At 39.1% G+C, this 24831-nt stretch overlaps 2 protein-coding genes across 4 annotated transcripts in view; one reads left to right on the top strand and one right to left on the bottom strand.

Annotated features, from left to right (window-relative positions):
• The window catches only part of COL9A1 (collagen type IX alpha 1 chain), a 170930-nt gene extending 159731 nt beyond the window's left edge, over positions 1-11199 (top strand). For all 3 annotated transcript variants that reach the window (XM_080665321.1, XM_080665323.1, XM_080665322.1), the window contains 2 exons: positions 379-456; positions 10180-11199. In XM_080665321.1, the coding sequence (XP_080521447.1) occupies positions 379-456; positions 10180-10364 (263 nt within the window). In that variant the 3' untranslated portion in view covers positions 10365-11199. The remainder of the gene's footprint in view (positions 1-378; positions 457-10179) is intronic.
• A 9386-nt stretch (positions 11200-20585) lies between these two features.
• COL19A1 (collagen type XIX alpha 1 chain) overlaps positions 20586-24831 on the bottom strand; it is a 325830-nt gene continuing 321584 nt past the window's right edge. Inside the window, 2 exon segments of the mRNA XM_080665043.1 lie at positions 20586-20768; positions 20940-21017. Of these exon segments, the coding sequence (XP_080521169.1) occupies positions 20641-20768; positions 20940-21017 (206 nt within the window). The 3' untranslated portion in view covers positions 20586-20640.

Here is a 24831-nt window from a genome sequence, read left to right on the forward strand (position 1 = left end):
ATCTTGATAGTGTTCTGACTGTAGTGGGGCTGCTTATTGTGTTTCCCATTAAGCATCATGCTAGCTTTTGGGTTGAGAGAAGAGAGTAGTTTTTTTCATGTTAAGGAGGTAGACATTGATTATTATTTTATTGACTGTTGCATCAGGAATGTGTGTTCAATTTTTTCAAATGTCTTTTCAGCATCTATGACTATGGTTATTTGATTTCCCCCCTTAGGTCCATTATTATAATTAACTTGATTTTTGCCTTGCTACAATCTAGTTGTGGCAATTTTATGACTTTTTGGTTTTAGAATTTGGGCTTTGATTAAAGTTTAAAGTTACAGAACTTTATTTTTATAGATATATAGAATATAACATTTCTCTAACACTATGCAGGTGACTTGGGAGAAAAGGGAGAACGTGGCCCTCCAGGAAGAGGTCCCAAGGGTTTGCCCGGAGCTATAGGTCTACCAGGTAAGTGTGATGTATGGCAGGATGAGGTCGAGAAGTTGGTAGCAAATGGGATAATATTTTAAAGAATTGTTTTTTAATTACTTAAGCATATCATGTGATACTCACGAATGGCTGGCATCAATTTTTCCAGACCAACTTTAATGAAGAGTTAAATGATCTCTAAATCACATTTGTACTCTTTGTGAGAAAATATATGTCAGGACTTGAAATATTAATTTTTAATGGATATTTTAAAAATTGTTGGTCCAGCCACATGCACTTAGTATGAAATGCTGAAGGAATGGGGTCCTCTACATTTCAATCCCAGTTGATAGTTTTCTTTTTTTTTTTTTTTTTTTTAATTTTAACTAAAGAGTCAGAGCAACAGGAAAATTCATCCAAGTCTTCAAACTATTGCACAGAGAGTAACTAAAAATTTATTTTAAAAGCTCCTGTTTCAAACATCCTGAACTTCTAGAAACCCATATCGCCAAAATAAATAAATATATAAACCTGAATATTCCTACTCATAGCCACAAAGAGCCACACACAGGCCACATATCACAGCTGTGTCAACTGAGGCCACAGAGCAGCCTGTGTGAGAGCCTGGATTCTCTCACTGTGTCTATTCTCTCCTTACACACTGGTGACTCTGTCCCCCGGGGTTCAGGCTGCAGCAAACTCGTCCACTGGGAAATGACTTATAGGCCCAGCCACAGAAGCCGCATAGCAGGATCGAAAAGCCGGCCAGTTTAAGAGCAAGAGTGAGGTGCTATTTTACAACACACTCTCTTATCGCTGCTCAGTAAGGCTCGCAAACCCTGGAGCTGAGGAGAGGTGAGGTCAGAGGAGTTGTGCAGAGAAAGGGTGGCTCATATTTCCACAATAGATTTGCAAAACTTGTTTTAAGGAAATTTAGAATAAGAAATAATCATGTTCTAATTCTGCCACAGGCTTACGTATTCAATCATGGCTATAATTGCAGCCCCAAACATCATTGCTTTCTAATTATACATTTCATTGCTCCTGGGGATTGCTTTCTCATTAAAATACATTTAAAAAATATGAACACATTTGGAGATAGCTCCAACACTGCCTCTCTAAAACTGTGGGCCCGTCAAGATATTTTCATAATTTGATGCTTTTTTTTTTTTTTTTTTTTTTTTTGTGTGTGTGTGATTGGAAAAGGAAAGAATCTGCTTGGAGCTAAATGGGACCAAGGGAAGAGTATTTTAGAGGAGCCTGGATTCATTGATAGGTGTTTGAAGAGAGAAACAAGAAATAGAATTTACTGAGTCATTGCCTTTATCAATGGCAGCAATAGGAGGGTTTAAAGCTGATAAAATACCATCATTACAATGTACTCAATTATCTATATACATATAGGATAACCTTACAATTTCTCCTCCCATTTTGTTGAGAAATCACTTAACAGTTCTTGGAACAGCCGCTTGCACTATTGGCAAGATTTTCCTTTAACAAAAATATATTATGGTTTCTGGTGACTCTTTCAAAAAGTCTGTTGATAAACAAAATTTTAAGCTTAAAAATGGGAAGACTGAGGAAGACTAGCTCTGTATATGCAGTATATCAGGCTGCCACCCGAGGTGCATGATCCCCCACATGCAGTAGCCCACTGTGGGTGGGGAGGGTGTCCCTAAGTCTGACTGGAAGGGGTTTACAAGTGCTCCCTCCTGTTGTTCTGCCAAAATAGGACTTGGCTGATGTGCTTTTTAGTACATGAGACATCCATGTATGGGCAAAATGGTAAGGTAGGACAAGCTCACCATTGGCCGCTCTACTTGGCCGTCATCTTTTCTCCCTTTATAAGTAAATTTGTTGCAGCTGGTCTTGGATCTCATATTTAAATTTGATTTGTTAAAAAATGTTATGGGCTCCCTTTTTTAGGACTCCTGAGACCTGCCCTTTTCCTCTCTGCCTTTGCCAGTCCTTCCCCTGCCTTCCTGGTACCACTCTGAAATTCCAGTCTTTCTTTTTCTGAGCTTCTGTTATATTTTCATTGGGAGGATATTTGACATTGCTCTTTTAAAAAGGAAGGCTAACTTTCAAAAGCACACAGGCACGCCGGGGCCTTTGTTATTGCACTCTTTGAGGCGCAGGCCCTGGGCTTTGGGTTTTAGGTCATTCTCGGGTCTGCACATAATTTGCACAGCTGACAGTTTCCCAAATCCATCAAGTTCCTGAATGAGAGCTTTTTGGGGTATCCCTCCTCTAAAGCTAGTTCCTTTTTTCTTTTTTGATTAAGGTATTACATATGTGTCCTTATCCCCCTTTTGCTCCCCTCCCCTCATGCCCTTACCCCCCTGGTGTCTGTTTCCATTGGTTAGGCTTATATTCATGCATACAAGTCCTTTGGTTGATCTCTCCCCCTTACCCCCACCCTCCCCTACCTTCCCTCTGAGGTTTGACGGTCTGATCGATGATTCTCTGTCTCTGGATCTGTTTTTGTTTATCAGTTTACTAGTGGCCTGGTGCACGAAATTCGTGCATGGGGGCGGGGGAGGGTGTCCCTCAGCCTAGTCTGCACCCTCTCCGATCTGGGACCCCTCAGGGGATAACCGGCAGTCAGACATCGCTCTCACAATCCAGAACTGCTGGCTCCTAACCGCTCGCCTGCCTGCCTGATTGCCCCTAACTTCTGCCTGCCAGCCTGATTGTCCCTAACTGCTCCCCTGCTGGCTTGATTGCCCCTAACCACCTCTGCCTTGGCCTGAATCCGGGACCCAGAATTCCCTCCTCCAGCCGACCACAGGCACCTGGGATCTAGGCTTCCCTCCCTCTAGCCAGCCATAGGTTCCCAGGCCGGCTATAGCCACAGGGGATGGTGGGCAGGTGGCTTCTCCCGCTGCAAGTGCTGGCGCCCAGGACTGCGGGGTGGGCAGCTTCTCCCGTCTACCAGGCTGTAGCCAGCCGCAGGTGCTGGCGTCTGGACCGCAGGCGGGCGGCTTCTCCATCTTCCCTGGGATGCGGTGTGGGCAACTTCTTCGGCTGGCTGCAGCCTGGGATCATGGGGCAGGGTGGCTTGTTCGTCTCCCTGGCCACACCCAGCCTCAGGCGCTGGGGCCTGGTTTCTCCATCTCCCTCAGGACGTGGGGCGGGAGGATGTGAGGCTTCTGCTGCTGGCTGCGGCCTGGGATCACGGGGAAGGCGGCTTCTTGGTCTCCCTGGCTGTAGCCAGCCTCAGGTGCTGGCGCCCCACTTCTCCGACCCCCACCCCCACAGGCCCAGAGCGGTGGGGGGCGGGGCTGCCACCATGTTTTCAGGTTAATTTGCATACTCACTCTGATTGGCTGGTAGCGTAGCGGAGTGATGGTAATTTGCATGTTTCTCTTTTATTAGTGTAGATGTTGTTCATTATATCCCCCAAATGAGTGAGATCATGTGATAGTAATCTTTCTCTGACTGACTTATTTTGCTTAGCATAATGCTCTCCAGGTCCATCCATGCTGTTGCAAATGGTAGGAGTTCCTTCCTTTTTACAGCAGCATAGTGTTCCATTGTGTAGATGTACCACAGTTTTTTAATCCACTCATCTGCTGATGGGCACTTAGGCTAGTTCGCTGAAAGTGGGCTGTTGGGAATGTGGGCTCCACAGTTCAGACATGCTAGATTCAAGTATTGACTTGGTCACTCACTAGCTTTATGACACTGGGCAAGTTACTTAATTGCTCTGTGCCTCCATTTCTCCATTTATAAGATAGTGATAATAGTATATTTGAGAAATCCCTCCATATAAAGGGATTAGGAACATTTCTGGCCATCCTAAGTGCTCAAGAAATGTTGGTTATTGTTACTCCCATGACATAACAAATCCACTCCTGTTTTCTGAAATGAAGGAGAGCTGGGCACAGCTGGGCCTGGCTAAGCCCCTGCCGCCTTTTGCTCCTGCCTTCAATGGGCAGCAATCAGCTCCTCTTCTCTCAGCCAGCACCACCCCTACACCTCAGCCCTGCCCCCCAAAACCCTCTTCAACTCCATGTCACAAATGCAAAGCTCTGGCTGGCAGTAAATTACTTCACTGACTAATTGTGCACTGAGAGGCTGGGCCATTTTAAATGTCCCTGGTGGAGCTTGGAATGTGATTAGAAATGTGATTTCTGTTCTCTCACAAAGATAATGGTAATAGGACTTTAGGACCCGGGGGAACCTTCACATTACTCTATGCAGGAGCTCTCTGGACCCTTCTAGGTCAATACATATCTTACCTAAAAGAAAGAACCTGCAGAACAAAGTATTCTACAACCTCTGTTGTCCCTTCTGTTAAAATTGAAACGCAAATCCTCCTAAATGGAATAAAGATCGTTTTGGTCATTCTTCTTTCTGATAATCTATTTGATATATTTGAAAAAATGTAGCCAAGGCCTTCGTTATCTATCAACTATCAGAATTTCTTTATTCTTTCTGCACAGTGTTAGCTCCGACTCCCCTTCAAACCTGTCACTTTGTTCAGGGTTAAGATTACCCGGCCCTTTGGGCTGTAATGCTACATCACCTAATATGGACCATAGGTTATTATTATAACATCACATCGACTCTCACTCGGCTGCAGTTCTAATGTTCAAAGAGTACACAGATACCGTGTAGTTTGTTTCTTCTCACAGTCAGTAGTCAGGGCAGATACAAGAAGTCCGGGCTCCGGGACCAGGCTGCCGGGTGTATGCACTGCTCTCTTACTTATTTTTAGCTCCTCTACCTCTTAGTGTTTCAGTCTCTCCCCGGCATGACGGCAATAATAACCACACCTACCCTATGGAGTTAGTTAGGGGGACCTATGTATGTGTTACCACATGTAAAGCACTTAGCGTAGCGCCTGGCATATGGCACACATTCTGCAAATTTAGCTGTTATTATTGCCATTTCTCTTTTTATATTTGCGGAAATAGGGACTTACAAAGGCCACATCTCCTGACACAGTCTTCTCGGTAATAGGTGATAGAGGCAGATATTTATACTTCCTGCATTCAGGTTCACTTAGTAGGCAAAATGATGGGCTGGCTGTTTAGTAATAAGATTAGTTTGTCCCAGCCACCCCTAACCACTTAGTATCTCGATTCCCTTTCTGCCTCTTTCACATGGCTGTGTGGATCACATTCAAGACCCCTGGGACTCTAGAACCCCCTCAATCCCTGGCCCCACCTCCAGTTTCTTACCAGAGGCCTTTAGTGGCATTACTTGATTGGGTCATCTCATTAAGCGGAACTCTGTCTTCTGACACCGAACTTTGCAGTAAGTTCCTTGGCACTCTGAGGAGTTCAAAGAAAACCATTTAATAATGGGTCCTGACCTCCTTCATGTGCATTCAAACTCATGAGAGAAAGGAGTTGAATGAGAAATTATAGGTATGTGGCCACCAGGCCTGTGACTTGTGAGCTGAGATGCTTTTCCCTTCTTGGATGGGGAGGGCAGAGCTGGCTTTACCCTGGGCCACACTGGATGAATGGGTTATTCGGGATTCCCCCAACATCTGCACATAGGTGAGCTCTGCTGGTGATTATTGAGTGGGAAAAACAAAAAGCAAACAAAGGGCACACTTAGTTTAGAAGTACGTTTAGCAGTAGTCACTGATCTTATTTCCATTGCTGCAGCGATCTTATTTGGTTGTGGGGATCTTATGCAAACAAACCACTATATACCTACTTCTTAAACATGTGCTTAAAAAAACAGTGCGCTCAGCGTAAGGTGAGAAATATAAGGAAGTCCCTGGCACATAAAACATTTTACATAGCAGTGGATTAATATCGAACACCCTACTTAATACTTTAAATTATTTCCAGGTTTGTGTGTTTTTCCCCTTTTAAAGTCTGCATAAACAGTCCCTTTCATTCTGTGGCTTGCATGAGATTCTTGAGAATGTCCTGGCGTGGCTTGGCCTCCATCAATGTGACATGACTACCCTCTAGTGTTTGCACAGGGAATGACATAGACATTCAGTTTTAAAAGCCATGAATGTTTGGCAATGGCATTTTCATAGGTCCTTGAAATTTCAGAACACTGTGTAGTCATCAGGCAGGCGGGGGAGCTAATACACATCAGGCAGGCAGAGCAGAATGGCAACACTTTAGATCTGTGCTTTCTCTTCTTAAGACTTGAAAAGTAGTTTATACATATTTGTTCGTGCAGCTACTGGACTTTTTGAATGACTTGGACTGTCACATTGTTTTACTCCCAAATTAGCTCTTACTCAATAATTTTAGAGCACCTTTGAGAGTGAATGCCCAGTGTCAGGGCTCACCAGAAACTGGCAGTCTGTTATGTGAAGGCTGGTTTATTTTTCCTCGGACCATTTCTATAGGGTAAAGCCTCAGAAAAATATTGTTAGTTTCTTATGATAGAGCTCTAGGAAAATTAATACTATCTCTTGGCTATTGTGCCTCTTTCTACTTTGTGGGCAATTCAGGCCCAACAAATTAAACGAAATACACTACACTACACACACACACACACACACACACACACACACACACACACACACACACCCTCAGCAGAGTTAGCAAATCAATGGGTATGGAAATACAGTTAGGTAAGGCTAGTAGGCCCTTGTTTCTAACTCCATCACTTTCTAGCTATATGATTATGGACATTTGTTTAATCTTCCTAACTCTCAGGTTGCACATGAAGAAAATGGATCAATAATGAGCACAGTGCATGGGCAGGGTAAAGGGAAAGAATTTTGTGATGATGATGATTGATGATGATGATGATAACATCACCCAAAGCTCTGCAGGGTAAATTGCTGTTTTTGCCAGAGGGAGAATTGGGCTAGATGAGCTTTTTATAAACTAAATCAAGGCTAGACAGGATGGCTTTGTCAACTCCTTCCTCAAAGGATGAGCAGGAATCTGAAATGAACTCAGCGAGTGGGAAGAAAAAGCCTCTCCCAGAACGTGTTGAAATAGGGAGCTAAGCATGAAAATCTATAATGCGTTCCTTCTGCTTTTTAATAGTTTGTGTATTAGAGAATTACTTTCCTTAAATTGAAGGTTTTGGGTAGGAGGCTGGCTCTAGAAATGTTAAATAAAATTTTGAATTAGTTGCTAACATTATAAGTTGAGAGCTATTTATTTAAAAACTCAGCTTCCTACCTTCTCTTGAAAAATCATCAGAGGTCCTGGCAGTCCTGGTCCATGCTCCCTCCGGGCAGCTGAGAGCTGGAGCAGAGCCGCTGCCCACATCCGCTCTCCAGGTTACCACAGGCCGCAGTCCTCCCTCAGTCCTCCCTGCTGCCTCCCAAAGCTGATCTGGAGTATCGTTATCCATTCCAGTTTTCATCACTTGTGCCATCAGTTTTCTTCCAGAAAAGACAGTGAGGACTTCCTTAATCCAGGGCTACTTCTTTATGACGGGGGAGTGAGCAAACTTTTTCTATAAAGGAGCATGTGTTTTGGCTTTAGGGCCATGTGTTTTCTGTTGAAGCTACTCAGCTCTACCCTTGTCTTGCAAAAGCAGCCATAAGCACTATACCAATGAGTGACCATGGCTGTGCTCTAATTAGACCACTTACAAAAGTAGGACTTGGCTCATGGGCTGCCATTTGCCCATCATGACCTACATACCGGCCTTGTCCCTGTGGTCATTTGGTTTGCAACCTTTCCTTTGGGCATTTTCTGCTCCTAATCATGATTGATTTTAGCCTACTCCTGGTAATGCTACTGATGAGGTGCATGAAAATCTCCTTTTATATGCACTTATGTCTGGCCTATATCTTAAACCTTAAAAAATCACCTTAAGTGACGCAGTGTGAGGAGATCTGAATAGGCTCTGCTAAAGGCATGGTTCTGCTGGAGTCTCATTCATAGGTGCTCTGGGTGAGAGAGGAACTATCTCAGGGGCCTCATCTTTAAAGAAAAACACATAATCATTGGCTTCATCACAACTTAATATAGTCAAATGAAAGCTTATGGGATAAACGAGGGGAAATATCGCTGCTTACCTACAGCCTTGAGATGGACATTGTCAAAGAATAATTATTCTCTTGAAACTTATTAATGTTTTGTCCTATAACATTGCTTTATGTGGATCTACTTTGTAAGCTTCTTGGGGAGAATGAGATGTTAAATGTAAAATAGGATCTCTAACCTACTTGCCTTCTAAAAGTATATGCGTTTATGTAATAAGATCATGTAATAAGACCAAGGAGACATATATAACATCACCACTAAAACAGAAAAGAAAAACTAAACACCATTGAGAAGGAAAGAAATAAACCTCAGCAAATGTGTAATTGAACATGTAGATTTGGCTTTCACCTTTTGGCCGAATGGACAAATTAAGATGGCTGAGATAGAAGGAGGGTCTCTGTAGAACTAAATAATCATCAGATACAAGTTGTTTTACACTGATTTCTTACTGCCACCTTTGCAATAATAGCACGAAAGCACTGCTGGTGTGATATGGCAAACATTCGACAGAAACCCCTCTTTGTTAGGGGCACCTCACTGGGGGAACCAAACAGCTTCCAACACACAAAGGGAAGAAATGCACCCGAGGAAGTGAGACTTGAGTGAGTGCCCTTGGGGTAGGGCCCTGAGAAGACTGTCAGGGAGCTCTGTAGGGTGCATTGCACAGTTCTCTAAAGATATTAATCAATAATACCCTCATAATTATAGTAATAGCCCCCATTTATCAGATGCTTTCAGGCATAGAATTTAATTATAAGGAAGGCATTATCCCATCAGAAAGTGAGAAATTAGTGACTTGCTAATGTCACCCTGTCTGTAAACGGCAGAGCTAGACTTAGAGCCATGTGTCTGTCTGCAGAGCCTGTTCTTGTCACCACTGAGCTATTCTTATCCCCGTCTGCATATTGATCACCTATTAGAAGTAAGGGTGCCGCTACTGGAGTGCTGTGCAAAAGAAAAGTACTGGGAGCCCCAAATGCCAGTTGCACCTGTGTGTAATTTTAAATCTTTGAAATAAGTCAGATGGAAAAAGTATGTGGATTATGAAACTGAAAGCAACAAATGAACAAATAAGACAAACAAATAAAAACTCATAGACATGGACAACAGTATGGTGGTTACCAGAGGGAAGGGCGGTGGGGGTGGGGTGGGTAGTAAAGGGTAGAGGGGGTCAAAAATATGGTGACAGAAGGAGATCTGACTTTGGATGGTAAACAAACAATGCAATATACAAATGATGTATTACAGAATTATACATTTGAAACGTATTTGATTTTATTAACCAATGCCATTCCAATAAATTTAATAAAATAAAAATTAAACAGTTTTGGGATTATGAAAAATAAACTTTAAGTAGCCACATTAAAAAAGTCTAAAGAATCAGGTGTAATTAATTTTAATAATATAGTTTCTTTAACCCACGGTGTTCAAAATATCATACCATGTAATAAATACAAACATTATTAACAAAATAGTTTTCATTTTTTTCATAGTCTAGGTGAGCTTATAGTTCATCTCATTTTGACTTAGCCTCATTTCAGTGCTCAATAGACATATGTGGCTAGAGGCTACCCACTCAGACAGCACAGCTCTGCAAATGGAAATGTGGGTTCGAGATGCTGGGATCTTACACTTTTAATTTCTAAGAAACCTAAGTCCAATGAAGGAATTTTATCATCATCATCATCATCATCATCATCATCATATCATCACCCATCATTTCCCAAAGCTCCTATGTACACATGCTGGGCTGCAAGGTCTGGTGCCTACTGCCAGTTTGCAGCCTTGAGTGTTCTCATTGAAAATTTTTTTGTGTGTGTTTCAGGTGATCCAGGTCCCGCCAGCTTTGGGAGGAATGGCCGGGATGGTGAGCGAGGCCCTCCAGGGGTGGCAGGCATTCCTGGTGTGCCTGGTCCCCCAGGCCCTGCTGGCCCTCCTGGTTTCTGCGAGCCAGCCTCCTGCACCATGCAGGCTGGTCAGCGAGCCTTTAGCAAAGGGCCAGTCCAGTGAGAGGCTTAGTGCTGCATGGCTGTCTGCATAAACCACCCCTGGCAAAGGAGCTTGGAGGACAAACACCACCTGAAGCTGGGGCAAGAGACGACAGTGTATTATCTCCAACATTATTGCAGAAGTCCTACTTGACGATCAGAAGTCCTACTTTAGATCGATGGTGCTATTCAATAAATCCTCTTTCCTTTCCCTTGGAGGAGAGACAGCAGAGTCATTGGTAAAAACAAACAAAACCTCCCTTTGAATGCATTTATAATCCTGTTCCCAGGATCTTGAACTTTAGTGTGCTATACATATGTGACATATTGTGGGCCACTGTGCCAATAAACAGAAACAACTGTTTGGTTTACCTCAGTTGCAGTAGTTATTTTCATTTGTAATGACTTGTTCTCAGATTATTGTTCAGTCATATAGAGGATTTGCAGACTAGCTATGAAGAAAACCCTCTGCAGTCAATAGAATTGGTGCCTAAAATCCCCCATCAGTGTGCTCTCTGGAGTGACAAGAAAGGGCTGTGCTATGAGGAATGATTTCTTCACAGCACATGTTGGTTTCCATGGTCAGCCTGATTTCTTGTGGAATTGTACTGTATCCCAAACCTATTAACATTTTGAGCTCTTCTATGTGAAAGTAAAGAAGGACTTTTAATATCCTGTTGGACGTAAGATTAATTGATGAGATTATTTATTTTTAAGGTGTGAGGTAACATCTCTGGTTGTACCCAAGAAGAAATAAATATGGTTTCTTAATCTCTTGCATGTTTTCTTGTAAATAATCATGTTCAATAAAAAGGAGTCACTGAACTTATTTAGATACATTAAAAATTATAAATTACTGCTATTTCTCTAAGTTTATGTTTATATTAGTGCTTTTTTTTTTTTTTGCACAGAGAAATTAAAAAGCCCTTACTATTCCCTTGAAGGTGCTACCCAGGGAGAGAAATCCATTGTCTGTGGGTGTGTGGTGTAGGGCGGACAGCTTCATAGACCTTTTGGAAATTCTAATGAAAGCTATGGACCCAAACCCTGGAAAAATGCACAAATGCTTATGCACATACATGTCTGCAGACTATTTCAGAGACTTGATTGACCCCTTAAGTCTAGCCTTGCTCAGTCTCCTGCCTTCATTGCAATGGTTTGTTAGCTCCCTCCTATTCAGAATATCACTGCTGCAAAATGACTATTTCACCATTTTTCTTACACATTTTATAAAGGTAGCTCCACTAAAGCACTGGATTCTTATCAATAAGCTAGGTATTGCCTGACCAACTCAAGCACTTGATTATCATTTACATAATCACACTGGTTTGCTGTTTTACCAACATCTACATAAATGATGGATGAGACTTAATGCATTCATTCTATGTCACAGTGCATATGAGTGACTTGTCCCCGAGCCCAGCACAGTGCACAAAATAGTCAATGCCTTCAGTTAGTGTATGGAACTCAATTCTCTCAAGTCAAGGGGAATGAGCCCTAATAGGATTTTTTTTTCTTGTGTGTATGCTCTATACCAGGGGTCCTCAAACTTTTTAAACAGGGGGCCAGTTCACTGTCCCTCAGACTGTTGGAGGGCCAGACTATAGTTTAAAAAAAAAACTGAACAAATTCCTATGTGCACTGCGGGCCCGGGAGGAGTCGGCTGCTAAGCAGGACAGGCAGCGGCGCCCGATGGGCTGGATAAATGTCCTCTGTGGGCCGCATGTGGCCCGTGAGCCGTAGTTTGAGGACTCCTGCATACCTTTAAAAATTTTAGCCCTATTTATTTGGCCAAATCAATTATTGTGTAATCTGCATTTGGGATTCTTTCACACTGCTTACAGCATCTATTCTGTACTTCCAGCATAGACTGTGCTTAAGAAGAGAGATTTCAACTTGGCTCCATAGATCATGCTATTTACACCCACTGAGAGGGACGTTATTCCTTCGTGTGGAGTAGATACGTTTTGGAAATAGAGGTATCTGTTTGAGCTACTTGAAATGATCTTTATATAAGTGGCAAACCTTCTCAGGGTCTGTGACATATAAATAAATAAATGCAAAGAAATTGCTTTGTTGCCGAGAACCAATTCCAGCATGTAATAATTACAAGAGTTTTACCAAACGGTTGGTGAAACTTGGGCAGCTCAACAAGGGTGAGTCACACATGTAGTTTACCTGTTGGAAATGGCTAAAGGGCACTTCCCCCAAACCTGAATGGGATTGTTAACTGCCAGACAGCTCAGGGCATTTTATTTTTATTTATTTATTTATTTATTTATTTATTTATTTATTTATTTATTTATTGTATTCAAATTAATTTATTTGAAAACCCCCCCCCCCAAATACAGAGAACAATTTAATATACATCCATGTATTCCTCAGAATTAAATCAGGGCATTTTATTGCCTCCTGTTGGCCAAACACCTGAACAGCTGTAGGCTATTCGCCAAACTGATAATGCTTCTGCATAAACCCTTTGATACCATACCCTTTGAAGTGTATATTTCCACCTTGCCTTAGGATAAATCGTGTTGAATAAAAGCACGGTCCTTGGTCAAGGGAAAGTCTTCATTTCCCTTTAGCTGAAGCTCCTCTGACCCCCAATGCCTTTCAAAAATGTCTTTCGTCCTTGGACTCTTTAATCATCTGCGCGCAGCCCCTTTCTCCAGAATGCTGAACCCTTTGTAAGGCTGGGAAAAGAACCCCCGGCACCTTGTCTTTTCACCAAGTGGTTTTATTTTAACTGGAGTGATATAATTAAATACAATAAAAGAAAAATTAGGTTACCAAATAAATACGTTTCTCAGTTCGGTAATATAATCTTCATAAGAAGAATATACTGCAATGTATTTTTTTATTTACTTACAAATAAAGGTTTAGGTTGATAAAAAAAAAGATTGGAGGCTATGTTAAGTTGAGAACAAAATGGAGAAGAAAATATATTTCTAATTTGTTACAAATTAAATATTCAAACTTCAGTTAAAAAATAATTTCATAAGAAAACAAAACAAAAAAATGCTCAAAGGAACAGGTCAAATGTCTTACAAACTTGATAGCTAGAAGACTACCCACAAGCTCCACAGACATCATAAGCAATATTGGAAACAACTACATACAAATAGATTATGTAAAACTAGCAGATCCCAGCGGTGGGAACAATCCATATTAAACTCGGTTAAGTGAAATAGTTTACAGAAGCAGTAAATACTTGACTGAGAAATTGCAAAGAAAACCGTCCAGCAACACCTCTCCATAAAAGAGTTGGTAAATATTGAATTAGACCAAATATCTTTCTGTAGCAAAACAGAAATCTTCAAAACCTCTCAGATATTTTTTACAAGTTGGATGAAGTGTTGCCTGGAGCACTTGCTGAGACGGGAGTGTGTGACTGAAGTTGGTCAGAAACTGGCATGTTTTTCAGGGCAGCTGATTTCCAATTTTTTTTTTTTTCTAGCCAGGGCTTTTGTGGCATTTTCATCCCAAATATCTGACAGTTTGCATAAGAACTATGGAAATCACTTCCTGGTCTGACTGAACACATAACCTCACTGGCATGGTTTGGCATAACTGACCTCTGTCTATCAGAAGAGTATGAATAAACAGTCCTATCAGTTATGCAATTGACTTGGTTATCAACAGACACTTAATATTCCAATCTGCCTAAACACATATTGCTATTCTTAAACATCATTAGTTAAATCTGATTTATTTATTTGCAATCTGAAATAAGCTTCATGTAAATCCCTACTTCAGAAGACCACCTCTGATTGTATTATTTAATTTTGGGCTATTATGGTGTCTCTGACTTACAATAATCTTGAAATAAACCAATATAAGGGGAAGGTCACTGGAAATACATAAAATTATACTAAGTGTCAAGGAAATTGCTTTTAGACATGTCCTAGAAGCTAAAGTAAAAGTGAAAAAGCAATAATTAGAACAATAATACTAGTGAACTAGTAGTTTTTCTGTTTACAAATGGACAATGGATATAAATGATTTTGAATATATATATTTTAAAAAAGTATTTGTGCTCAATAAATATAGGTGAAGCCCTTTCTTTTCATAGAGTAAAATTAATAAATTTTACTTGTGTACTTCAACCTTTTTAGTTAGCTTGTGCTCTAGGACATGGCAATATTAAGTCCATATGGCTCAGTAAACATTAAGTCAAAAGTGGTGACTGTACAAATGTATGACTATGAATACAGATGCTCAAATGCTCTTTGAATTACTAAGTGAGGAAGTATACCATATTCATTAGATTATCAGAAAGTGGATGCTAACTGCTTTATGTTTAGTCTTAATAATATTACTATTAATAGTCTTAATAAATAAATGACAATCCATGCTAACTTTCCCTTAACATGCCTTCACATTTTGCTCTTGAGCCAAGTTTTCTAAGAATAACTAGAAAGAGAACAAATGAGGGAAATTGGCTCTAATGAAGTAACTTTCTTTTTGAGATTCATTTGAATTTGTCTTTGCCCTTCAAGTTGAAATTTTGTGTGTGAAAAGGCTTAAGAATATTTCTGAGAGAGCTCCTGGTTGGTTTACTACATGTAAGGGGACCTGAAGATGAGAATAGTGTAAGTAATTTGTATGTAAACATGCAAATCTATTGATAAATCTAATAAACATGCTGTGTATTAACTTCTTATTGCCTATTTTCACTAATGATGATGATTATGAGTAAGTTACTAGTAACTGTGATATTCCTTATCTTGCACCGGCCCCTCTACACCAAGGAGTCCCAATTGACTTTAGTGAGGAGATCACTTTGTGGGACAGAAGTTGCAAAGGCCTGCCTGCTCTCTGACGTTTGCTTCTGCTTCTAATTCTCATCTCAATCATTAGACCAGAACTTTTATGAGCTGCCACGGAGGTGAGTTATACATGTAAGTAGCATGAACTAAGCATTGATTCGTGTGACAAACAAAACTATAACGACCAGCACAGTATAAACTAGAACTCTACAATAGACCAATTGACAGGTATCGTGGCACCTGTGTGGCTCATGATTGGTATGGGGGTGCTCTTGGGGCATTCCTGTCATTGTGGCCTAACAATGCAACTCAAGTGTGGCTCTTTGGCCACAAGAGGTGGTGACAAGTAGACATGGTGTTGATAACTGCACCTCAGAATTCCTGGATTTAGGATCAAATTCTTTATTGCTGAGATAAGTGACAAGCTCATTATGCATCATGAGTATATTTAGGAATCAAGGCCTAAAGCATTATATCCATGTGAGACTTAGAATAAAATTAGTTCATTCCACTTAACATGAATTCAACCTTTAACAGTTTGATGAGGTAAGAGAGAGAACAAACAAAATGGGAAAATGTTATTTTTGGCACAATTAGTTATAAAATATGCCATAAAACAATCTGAACTTAAATACAAGAATACACTGACAAGTATTTAACCCTAAAATATACTTTAAATAATACAGCAAAATAAGAAGTTGTAATCACCATCTTTACACCCACAAGCTTATTATAGTCAAACAACTGGCACCCTTTTGACAAACTTAAATCTTACTGAACTACTGCTTAAGTTCAGTGAAGTCTCCTATTTTACTGGCAGTACTCACTTTTGACAAATTCATGAAGTTAAGTAGCTAACTCCTTGAGTTGTACTACTCACTATTGGACCTGAACATGAAATTTTTTTTTTTTCCCAATGAGATTTTTCTTAGACTTGGCTTTGGTTTTATAAGCCTTTCTAAACTTTGAGGTAAATTTTTACTGTTCTGGGTCTGTTTGTCTGAATAAGTTTTCTCTGTGTTCATCTTGTTCTTTATTGAAGTTAACTAAAGTGACCAAATATTCTGGCATGATTTTGTTGGGGTACAGCACACAATGAAAATGAAGACATCCATTTGTCTTGTTTCTTGAGACTCCTACTGGTTAAACAAATTTAATGTAATTAATGCTACTTATACCAGCCAACTAATAAATAAATATAATTCAAAGGCTAAGTCACTTTGAAGTATCCAGGCATAAAATATAGAAATTCAATTCTTTTCTGCATCTCCTTCTCTTAGAAGTCTGTGTAATCTAGAGGAAATCATATAAAAGGGGGGTACATTCCTCAACACTAGAATGTTAAGAAAGAAAATTGGGAAACAATAACAATACACACTGTGTCTTAAGAAGGTGAACATGAACAAATATGAAAAAATAATTTAAGAACAAGAGCAATGAGCAAATCTACAAAACTTTTATGAGAATTCATTGAAAAACTTCAGCATATAACAATCTAGAAATTCTCAGTCTGAGGATAATATTACCAAATGTTAGGAAAAATTAAAATGGTGTTCCTTATTTTACCTTTGTAAATAGTGATATAGTTCTAGAAAAAAAATTATACAAATCTAATTGTAAAATTTTAAGTTCCTTGAACAATATGAAGATTTACTGGTAGACAGTGGGTAATATTATAAATGGTCAACATCTTGTATTAAGCTAAATAAATGCGTTTTGCTTGTCTGTCAAAAGCGAGTATATATCCTGTATAAAAGGTAGGATGACTTCTTAGGTGTTTTCATGTTAATCACTAAAATATAAGGGTAGTGTACAAACAAAAGTTACAAATAGTAAATCTTTAAGTTAACTAAGGTATATAAATCCACTGAAGAAATAAAATTGAAAAAGCTAACAAATCAAAGGTTATTTTTTCTGCTTCAAAGAGATACTTACAATGAGAAAATATATCAATTAATAAAACATAAGTTAACAAGGAATTATTTACAAAAGTAAAAAGAAAAGTGCAAAGGCAAAGGTCTGATTTAGTTGTTGTCCACTAAATGGTTTCTACCCTTGTATTTCTGCAAGTCTGTTCAGTTCTGATACAAATTGCTTTAAAACACCATCTTGTGGACAAAAGGAGGTATATCACAGGTTCTCAACAGATGTGAGAGACTGCAGAAAGGCTAAATCTTATTTAACTCCGAAAACATACTCTTAAAAAATTATTTTAAAATCTAAACATCAAATGACAATTCTTACAGAGAACATATGTTAAGATAATTATTTAAGCTCCATAATATAAGTCACTAAAATTTTAAAGTTTCAACAATGTCATGAAATATAAGCATATAGGATTAGAATCATTAACTAAATTACTTTGATCACAAGATGACAAATTTTAAAGGTTAAGACTGGCTGTGTTTCTGTTATGCTTAGGGAAAAAATGTTAATGTCTTCAGTAGGAAAGAACAATGAACAAACTCATAAATGATTCATTTTTTCTTTAGATTACAAAGGCCATAAATACTAATTGACGTCATACCTTGTTTTTTTGCATAGAAAGGTTTCTATTTGAAGTTTTAATTTATCTTGGTATAAAATGTTTGACTGGAATTTAAAATATGTATGTAGGGCAAACACAATTTTAATTATTAATTGTCCTCATGGCCTATAATTATTTTGTATTTTAACATTTATGTTGTCTGGAGTCCAAACAAGAGATAAATTAGAAAATTTGATAATTCTTCTTCCCTGCTGTGGACATTACTGACATCTATGTGAAAGTAAACAGATGTTTTGGAATGGAGTAAAATGATACAAGAGATTTGGCAACCACCAAGTTATTTAGGAGAGAATTTCCCACCCTACTTTGGGGCCTAAATTATCTATTTTCTTTTTTTATTTAAAAAAATTAGGCAAATGCCAAATATCCTCTTTATCTGGTGTTTATATTAGCTGGACCCAGCCTTAGGTATCATTTGTCCAGAGATGAGGCAGGAACAAGTGTTGGAAGGTAAATAATACAGTAAGGTGAGAAAGGCTCATCCCTCGGGGACACAGCCCCGTTTCTATGGTTTAGCCAAAGGTATATTTAGTCATATGTGTCAGTTATAAAAAATGAGCTTGACAGCTCTACTTTGTAATACACATCATATACCATTATAAACCCCCCATACTTAAATCATCTGAATAAATACAAATTCTTGATACAGGAATAAACCAGCCCAGTATTAATGGAATTTAGAAAAAAAGAAGGTTCCTAAATATGCAATTCGTAAGAAAGGATGCATGACATAGTCTGTGGAATTAAAATGAACAGAAGTTATGAAACAAGGAAATGAATAGAGTCTTTTGATGTAGATGAACAGATCAACTCAAAGAAAACAAAGGAAAATACATTGATCACCATCAGCAAAAAAGTTCATGAAAACATTAAAATGCTAAAATAAATACTTTTGGATTAGTAAAGAGGTATAAGGATAAACAACCTATTAATATGAAAAAATAATTTTTGAAAACAAAATATTTAGCTTCATGACAAATTCAAATAAATTAATGAATGGCAGATGAACTGTAAGCTTTCAGAAAAGTCAACAAATTAAAAGCTCAAGATATACACATAGCACCAGATTTAGATCTTTGTATGTATTTTTGGGATAAATTATCATTGTACTAAAAATGCATATGTATATTCCAATTGTATAATTTTAAAACACAGCACCATTGTAAGTATTGCACAAGAAAGAGAATAAAGAACAAAATCAATTTAAAGTTAAAACCACTTGAAATAAATAAAATAACCTTGGAAAAAATAAATAAAATTGGAATTGAAATATACAACATAATTCAATATGAAATAACCAAAAGGTTGTATGTATGCACAACCATGTAGATATCCCTGACCAGCAGTTCATTAATCTACAATGAAAATCAGTTCAACTAATGGGTGCATTTGAACAAAGCCTGTCTTAATCTAGGCACACTCCCAACGCAACTCTGTTCACAGCTTTTCCAATTTCAGTGGGTTTGCTTTCCTAAACGCATTTTCAACTAACAGATGAAAGCTATCATCCTAGCCTGATTTGGCTAAGCTGGAATCGGCCCTGTTTCTTGAAGAGGTGAGACCTCGTGGTTTCTGTGACAGGAGGGCTGTGGGCGGCAGGCTCTCAGCATCGGTGGGACCCAATACTTAGATTTCAGCAACATCCTCATGCCCAATGTTCTAGAAAATGAGTTGCTTTCAACCCACAGTCTCTCAAATAATGTGTAGTTAGGCAATACAAATATCATTTAGTGATGTGGTTGGCAATCACTGCATTTTCGTTCCCTGCCAGAAGACATAGTCTTTTGCAGCCCCTGTTGTTTCCCCTGAAGTGAGTGTTAACTCTTTGGTCTGAGCACTAGTTGTATCTGCAGTCCCATGGCTTTTTGTCGCTGCCTGTACCCCTTGCTGCAGCTTTTAGGAAAAAGAGCTTTCTGGAGAAACATGATTCTCCATAAGAGCTTCTGGGCTTCACCTTGTCCATGTGCATCTGTCACACCACAGGGAAGGGGTTTCTTTTCCAGCCGCTACTCATCTCATCCTTTGTTCTGATGGCTGCGTCTCGTCTTACAGTCAGAGTGATGAGGTCAGAGGATAATGGATACAGGGGTCCAAAGTTCTTGCTAGTACCAAAGACAGCTTGGTGCCTTCACCACCGAAGACCTCTTGGGGGAAACAGCTTTATGTTTCCCAACGGAGAAACTCAGCAAAGGGACTCAGTGCTAGGCTTTTCTTGTGGAACTCATACACAATTGGACTTCATTTCTTCCTTTTCATGCCATACATATTCATGCCGGTGATGACTGCTTTGAATTTGGCTCATTATACAGATTTAAGAAAATAATTTCAATACTTGGCTATATTGGGTTTTGGGGGCTCCCTGATAAAACAGCCTCCTGGTAACCCCTCAAAAATATGTTATAAAGTGAAACTCTTATTGCCTATCTATTTCTCTGCATAAGTAGGATGGATGTAGGATGGTAGAAGAATTCTTAAGCTATAAAAAGTAGTCAAAAAACTTTCAGCAGGAGCAATGCACTCTATCAAAAAAGATGACATTTTTAGCAATGACAGCAAATTTAACCACCAAGAAAACCTCAATATAACTCTGAAACTTTAAAATTCAGAAGTCAAAGGCCAAATACAAGTTGATGAGACTACAAAATGTACCTCACCATCAGTCTACTAAATCATAAAATGTAATTTTCTCTTGAAGAAGAGCTAATGATAAGATTTGCTTATGTATTTCCTAGAAAACCCTGAATAAAAATCAGTAATGCTGAAGCAAAACATATGGAATGAATTTGGGAAAAATTCTAAAAATGCTGATATCGCAATTGCTATAGGAATAGCATTCAAATTGTTGCTTTTAATGTCTGCCTACACCAAAAAAAAAAAAAAAAAAAAAAAAAGCCACCCACATATCATGAGGGTTTGACTGTATTAAGATAGCTCCAACAGCAAGGGGATATCACCCAAAATCAAGTCCTCCTCAAGTGTGCTTATTTCCCACCTGTCCGCTGACGGGCATGAGATACAGGATAGAGGCAATCTTCTGGGTTACATCTTCCACTAGGTCCTGGGGGTCCCTGGGGACCTGGGGCACCTGGTGAGCCTGGCAAACCCGGAGCTAATGAAATAAAAGACCCCATCAGAATGCAGATCATGTATGGCTCTTTCTTTTTCACTCCCACCGACATTATTCAACCTCTCTTGTAGCAACCCATAAGGGCATAGGGGAAAAGGCATGGCTCCTTGTTTTAGAAGCTTGCTTGTGTTGTGCAGATAATATCACTATTACCTGAAGTCCCAGGGAGACCTGGACTCCCTGGAAGCCCAATTCCAGGTTCCCCTCTTTCTCCTTTCTGTCCTCGGTAGCCTAAGGGAGAGATACATAAAAAGAGAGACACAAAAGTAAGAGAATTCTATGGCAGCACAGTACAAATTAAAGCCATGTTTCTAGTCTAGGATATTTCTGTAATTTGTTCACTTAATATAGAGCTAATATGCTACTTTAACTGTCTGTTTTGCATTAACTACATATCAAACTTACATACCAAACAGATGAGATGCAATAGGCAATGAGGATCTTAGAAATATGCAACTACTATAAAAAGTACAACTAGTCAAATGTTTGATAGTGAGACTTTGGGTACTGAAAATGATACCTAAGTAACTCAAATCAATCATTCTAATCTTCCGTCAAATAGCTATGACAAGGTGTGTGAGCGTCTTCAATAGGATTCTGACTGGAGGGTAGGTTCAGGCTAAATATAAATATACTGAGAGTTCTGCTTACTACAAGGACAAAATAACATGACAGCAAGAAACTGGACCTTAGTCTAAGAATTAAAGGGAATGAAAGGAACAAAAACTCATCATTTTAATAAATGACAGTAAGAGTGTGAATATATGCGAATTCACCCATCTCGGAGTCAGGAGAGGACAAAATTGGGACTTGGTTCAAATGACTGTCTATAGCAACATGATATCCTTTCTAGTAAAGTTACAACAGCAACCTCCTGTTTAATATGGAAGTTCGTAACTCCATAGAGGAGGAACTTCAGCAGTTCCAGAATGCAAGGGAAGACTGAGGGATCCTTCTAAACTCACTTCATCAATTTAAGATACTTTAACCAAATAAATTAGGCCTAGGACCTCTGTACATTTTAAGACAAAATCACTCTTGTTACTGAATATGCTTATTTCTACCTCAGGTAGAAAGGTACAGAGCAATTTGTGCCTCTTATCCCTGCTTTAAGAAAGCATAAAACATTTTAATCTGGGTTCTGTGGCTATAAGTTTCACAGTGATGGTAAATGGAGTTTTAATTTCCAACTTTCTCAGACGTGGCTCCTGGTCCCGAAAGAACAGAGCGGTCATGCAGAATCATGTGGACACACAGCAAGGCTAATAGGTAGGAGAGTATCTCAGTAGGAAACACTAGGTCCTAACTTAGTTGTGCCTGTCCATAAAGGTGTGTTATTACAGCTGAACATGATAGGAGGAGAACATTTAATGTTCTCTATGAACAGTATATAGGACAGATTATTTCCCATTATTGCTCAGAATTAGACATCAGTTTGGGAGCAACAGTCTTGATTTGACCATACAGTGTATACATTATTATCCAAATAACATTAGCAATGTAATTACCACATCATTATTTCTTGGTTTCGGAGGTATGACCTGACCATAAATGTGAAAATATTCAAAAAAAATTACATTCAGGGTATATTTTGAGGTGCATACTAGAAATATACCCAATGGGAATCTTCACACATTTATATCTGAAAACTATGTTATAGACACTCAATACAATCCTAGGTCCTAGAGAGAGCAGTGGCTTGAACATGTGGTCCAGTACCATAAATTGATACATATTCAACTTTAAAATATTCCCAGGATTTCTTGTATATAAGAGACTTTCATTTAACAAATGTAAACAACAAGAAACGATGTTTGTACTTGGGGTCATTTTGAAAGACCCTTTCAAATGCATTACTTAAACTTTCCTGCAGTAAAATAACATCTCATGCCTGAGGTATATTTGATAGTCCAACCTAGGTTTTACTGTTGCAGAAAGATTGTAAAGTTGACCCTCAAGCCATCTCAGTAGGTGCTTAAGATCATAGGCTAAAAAAATGAGGAAGGAAAAAAAATAACTAAAGATATACAAACTTTAAAAAAATATATATTTTATTGATTTTAGAGAGGAAGGGAGAAGGAGAGAGAGATAGAAACATCAATGATGAGAGAGAATCATTGATTGGCTGCCTCCTGCAAACCCCCTACTGGGGATTGAGCCCTCAACCCAGGCATGTGTCCTTGGCCAGAATCGAACCTGGGACCCTTCAGTCTGCAGGCCGATGCTCTATCCATTGAGCCAAACCAGGTAGGGCCAGCTATACAAACTTTTGATTAACAAAAGAATTAACAAGATTGCAACACAATTCCAAATAATGAATATATCTGTTAAAATCTATATATTTAAATTTAGTTTTCAGATTTTAACTAAGGCAAAAATATGTTATTCCACATGAATTTAAGTGAACATGGTATCACAAAACAAGAATTAATAATTTGTATATTTGTATAACAGGGTGACATATACACTTCTCCTATCAAATGTACTAATTTATTTGTACAAATTTCTCAGTTCTTTGGTTAATAACAACCTACTATTAATAGGCAAAGCTGTTGAATTGCACAAGGTTCCAAACTCGTCATGGATGAAGGCTGCCATAAAGTTATGGGGTCTTATTTTATAATTGCTTCACAACAAAGTTTCAGATTGGAATGCTAATAAAGTCAATAACAGCTTTCTTACTTTCTAGAATTAAGCTTTTCACCCACTTAAGGTAGGCCTCCCCTGAAATTTGGAAAAGACTAAAAGGCAAATGCACATGTATTTTCATGGCCTGAAGTATTCAGGGTGACCGTCTGACATCACTGTAGCTTATGTAAGAAAACAGAAATTCAACAACAGCAGTGTCCTAATCTAAAGCACCTAGAGGTATTAAGTGAAGAAATCAGGGTGCTGCTGTAGTTTTTCAGGTGGTAGGCTTCATTTATTTCCAGTAGGGAGAATTCCATCTTAATGCCAGGGATATTCTTCCAAAGTTATAAATCTGTGCATCTATACGCCTACTGGGCAAATGAGACCAGTAGAGGAGTGTTACTGGCATTTCTTCACGTGGGGGCCTACCTCAAGCTTCATAAGTTGTTCGGCCTCCCTGGTTTCTTCTACTAATGGACCACAGCGCCCTTCTGTCATTTTGACACGCACATGCCTCCCATTACTTAAGCTCCCTACTGCTGACAAATTTTAAAGGTCAAATCTATATCTGTCACATGAACTACTCTATGGGCCACTGGCTTACAAATAACAGCAAGTTTCCTTCCTTATAAACCAATAACAGGTAAACTTTGAAAGTTTAAAAGTAAGAAAAATCATTCCCAACAGTGTCTTTTCAAAACAGATGGAGGTTATGTGAAATGGCTGGACCTGTTTTCTCCTGACCCCACATCCACACAGTGGGGGGCACATGGGTTGTTTCTCCTGAATGGACAGGGCTTTCAACTGTGGCATCTGTTCGTCCCAGTTTTCACAGAGGTGGAGAAATGACTGTGTTTTGGAAAAAGTTGAAATAAAGATCTTTCTCTTACACTCGTTCAAGAGGCTAAGGTCTGTTAGGAAAATGCGCCTCTCTTGCTTACACAGGAGAAGCCAGCTGGAAGGAGGCTTCTTTGATCCTAACGTGGCACAATCTTGCTCATTCCAGGCAGGACAAATGAGGAGGCCCCACGCTGCAATGCAGACTGAGGTGGGAACGCACACCAAGGAAGGTGCTCTCCATGGGCATCGGGAAGGCAAGAATCAGAAACCCACGGGGTGGTTAAAATATAAGACTGTTTGGAAATGCTTCTGAATTTAAAAAAGGTGCCAACAATCACCCACTTTGAGAATTTAGAAAAAATGTGAATGAGGTGACCCAACTCGAATCAGAATGATTCACTATTTTCACTGAGAGATCAGGGGGCTCCATTAGGGTTCCCAGTTTTCATGATCACAACCTCGGCAGGAGCAGTACCTCCCTTTTCCAAGTTGGATCATGTGCTTCTAATACTCTTGTATTTTCTCCTTGCTTTTTACACATTTTCTGCTTTTCAAAATAAGCACAGGAAACTAA

This window comes from Plecotus auritus, assembly GCF_963455305.1.
Source record: "Plecotus auritus genome assembly, chromosome: 4".
NCBI classification, from domain to species: Eukaryota; Metazoa; Chordata; class Mammalia; order Chiroptera; family Vespertilionidae; genus Plecotus; species Plecotus auritus.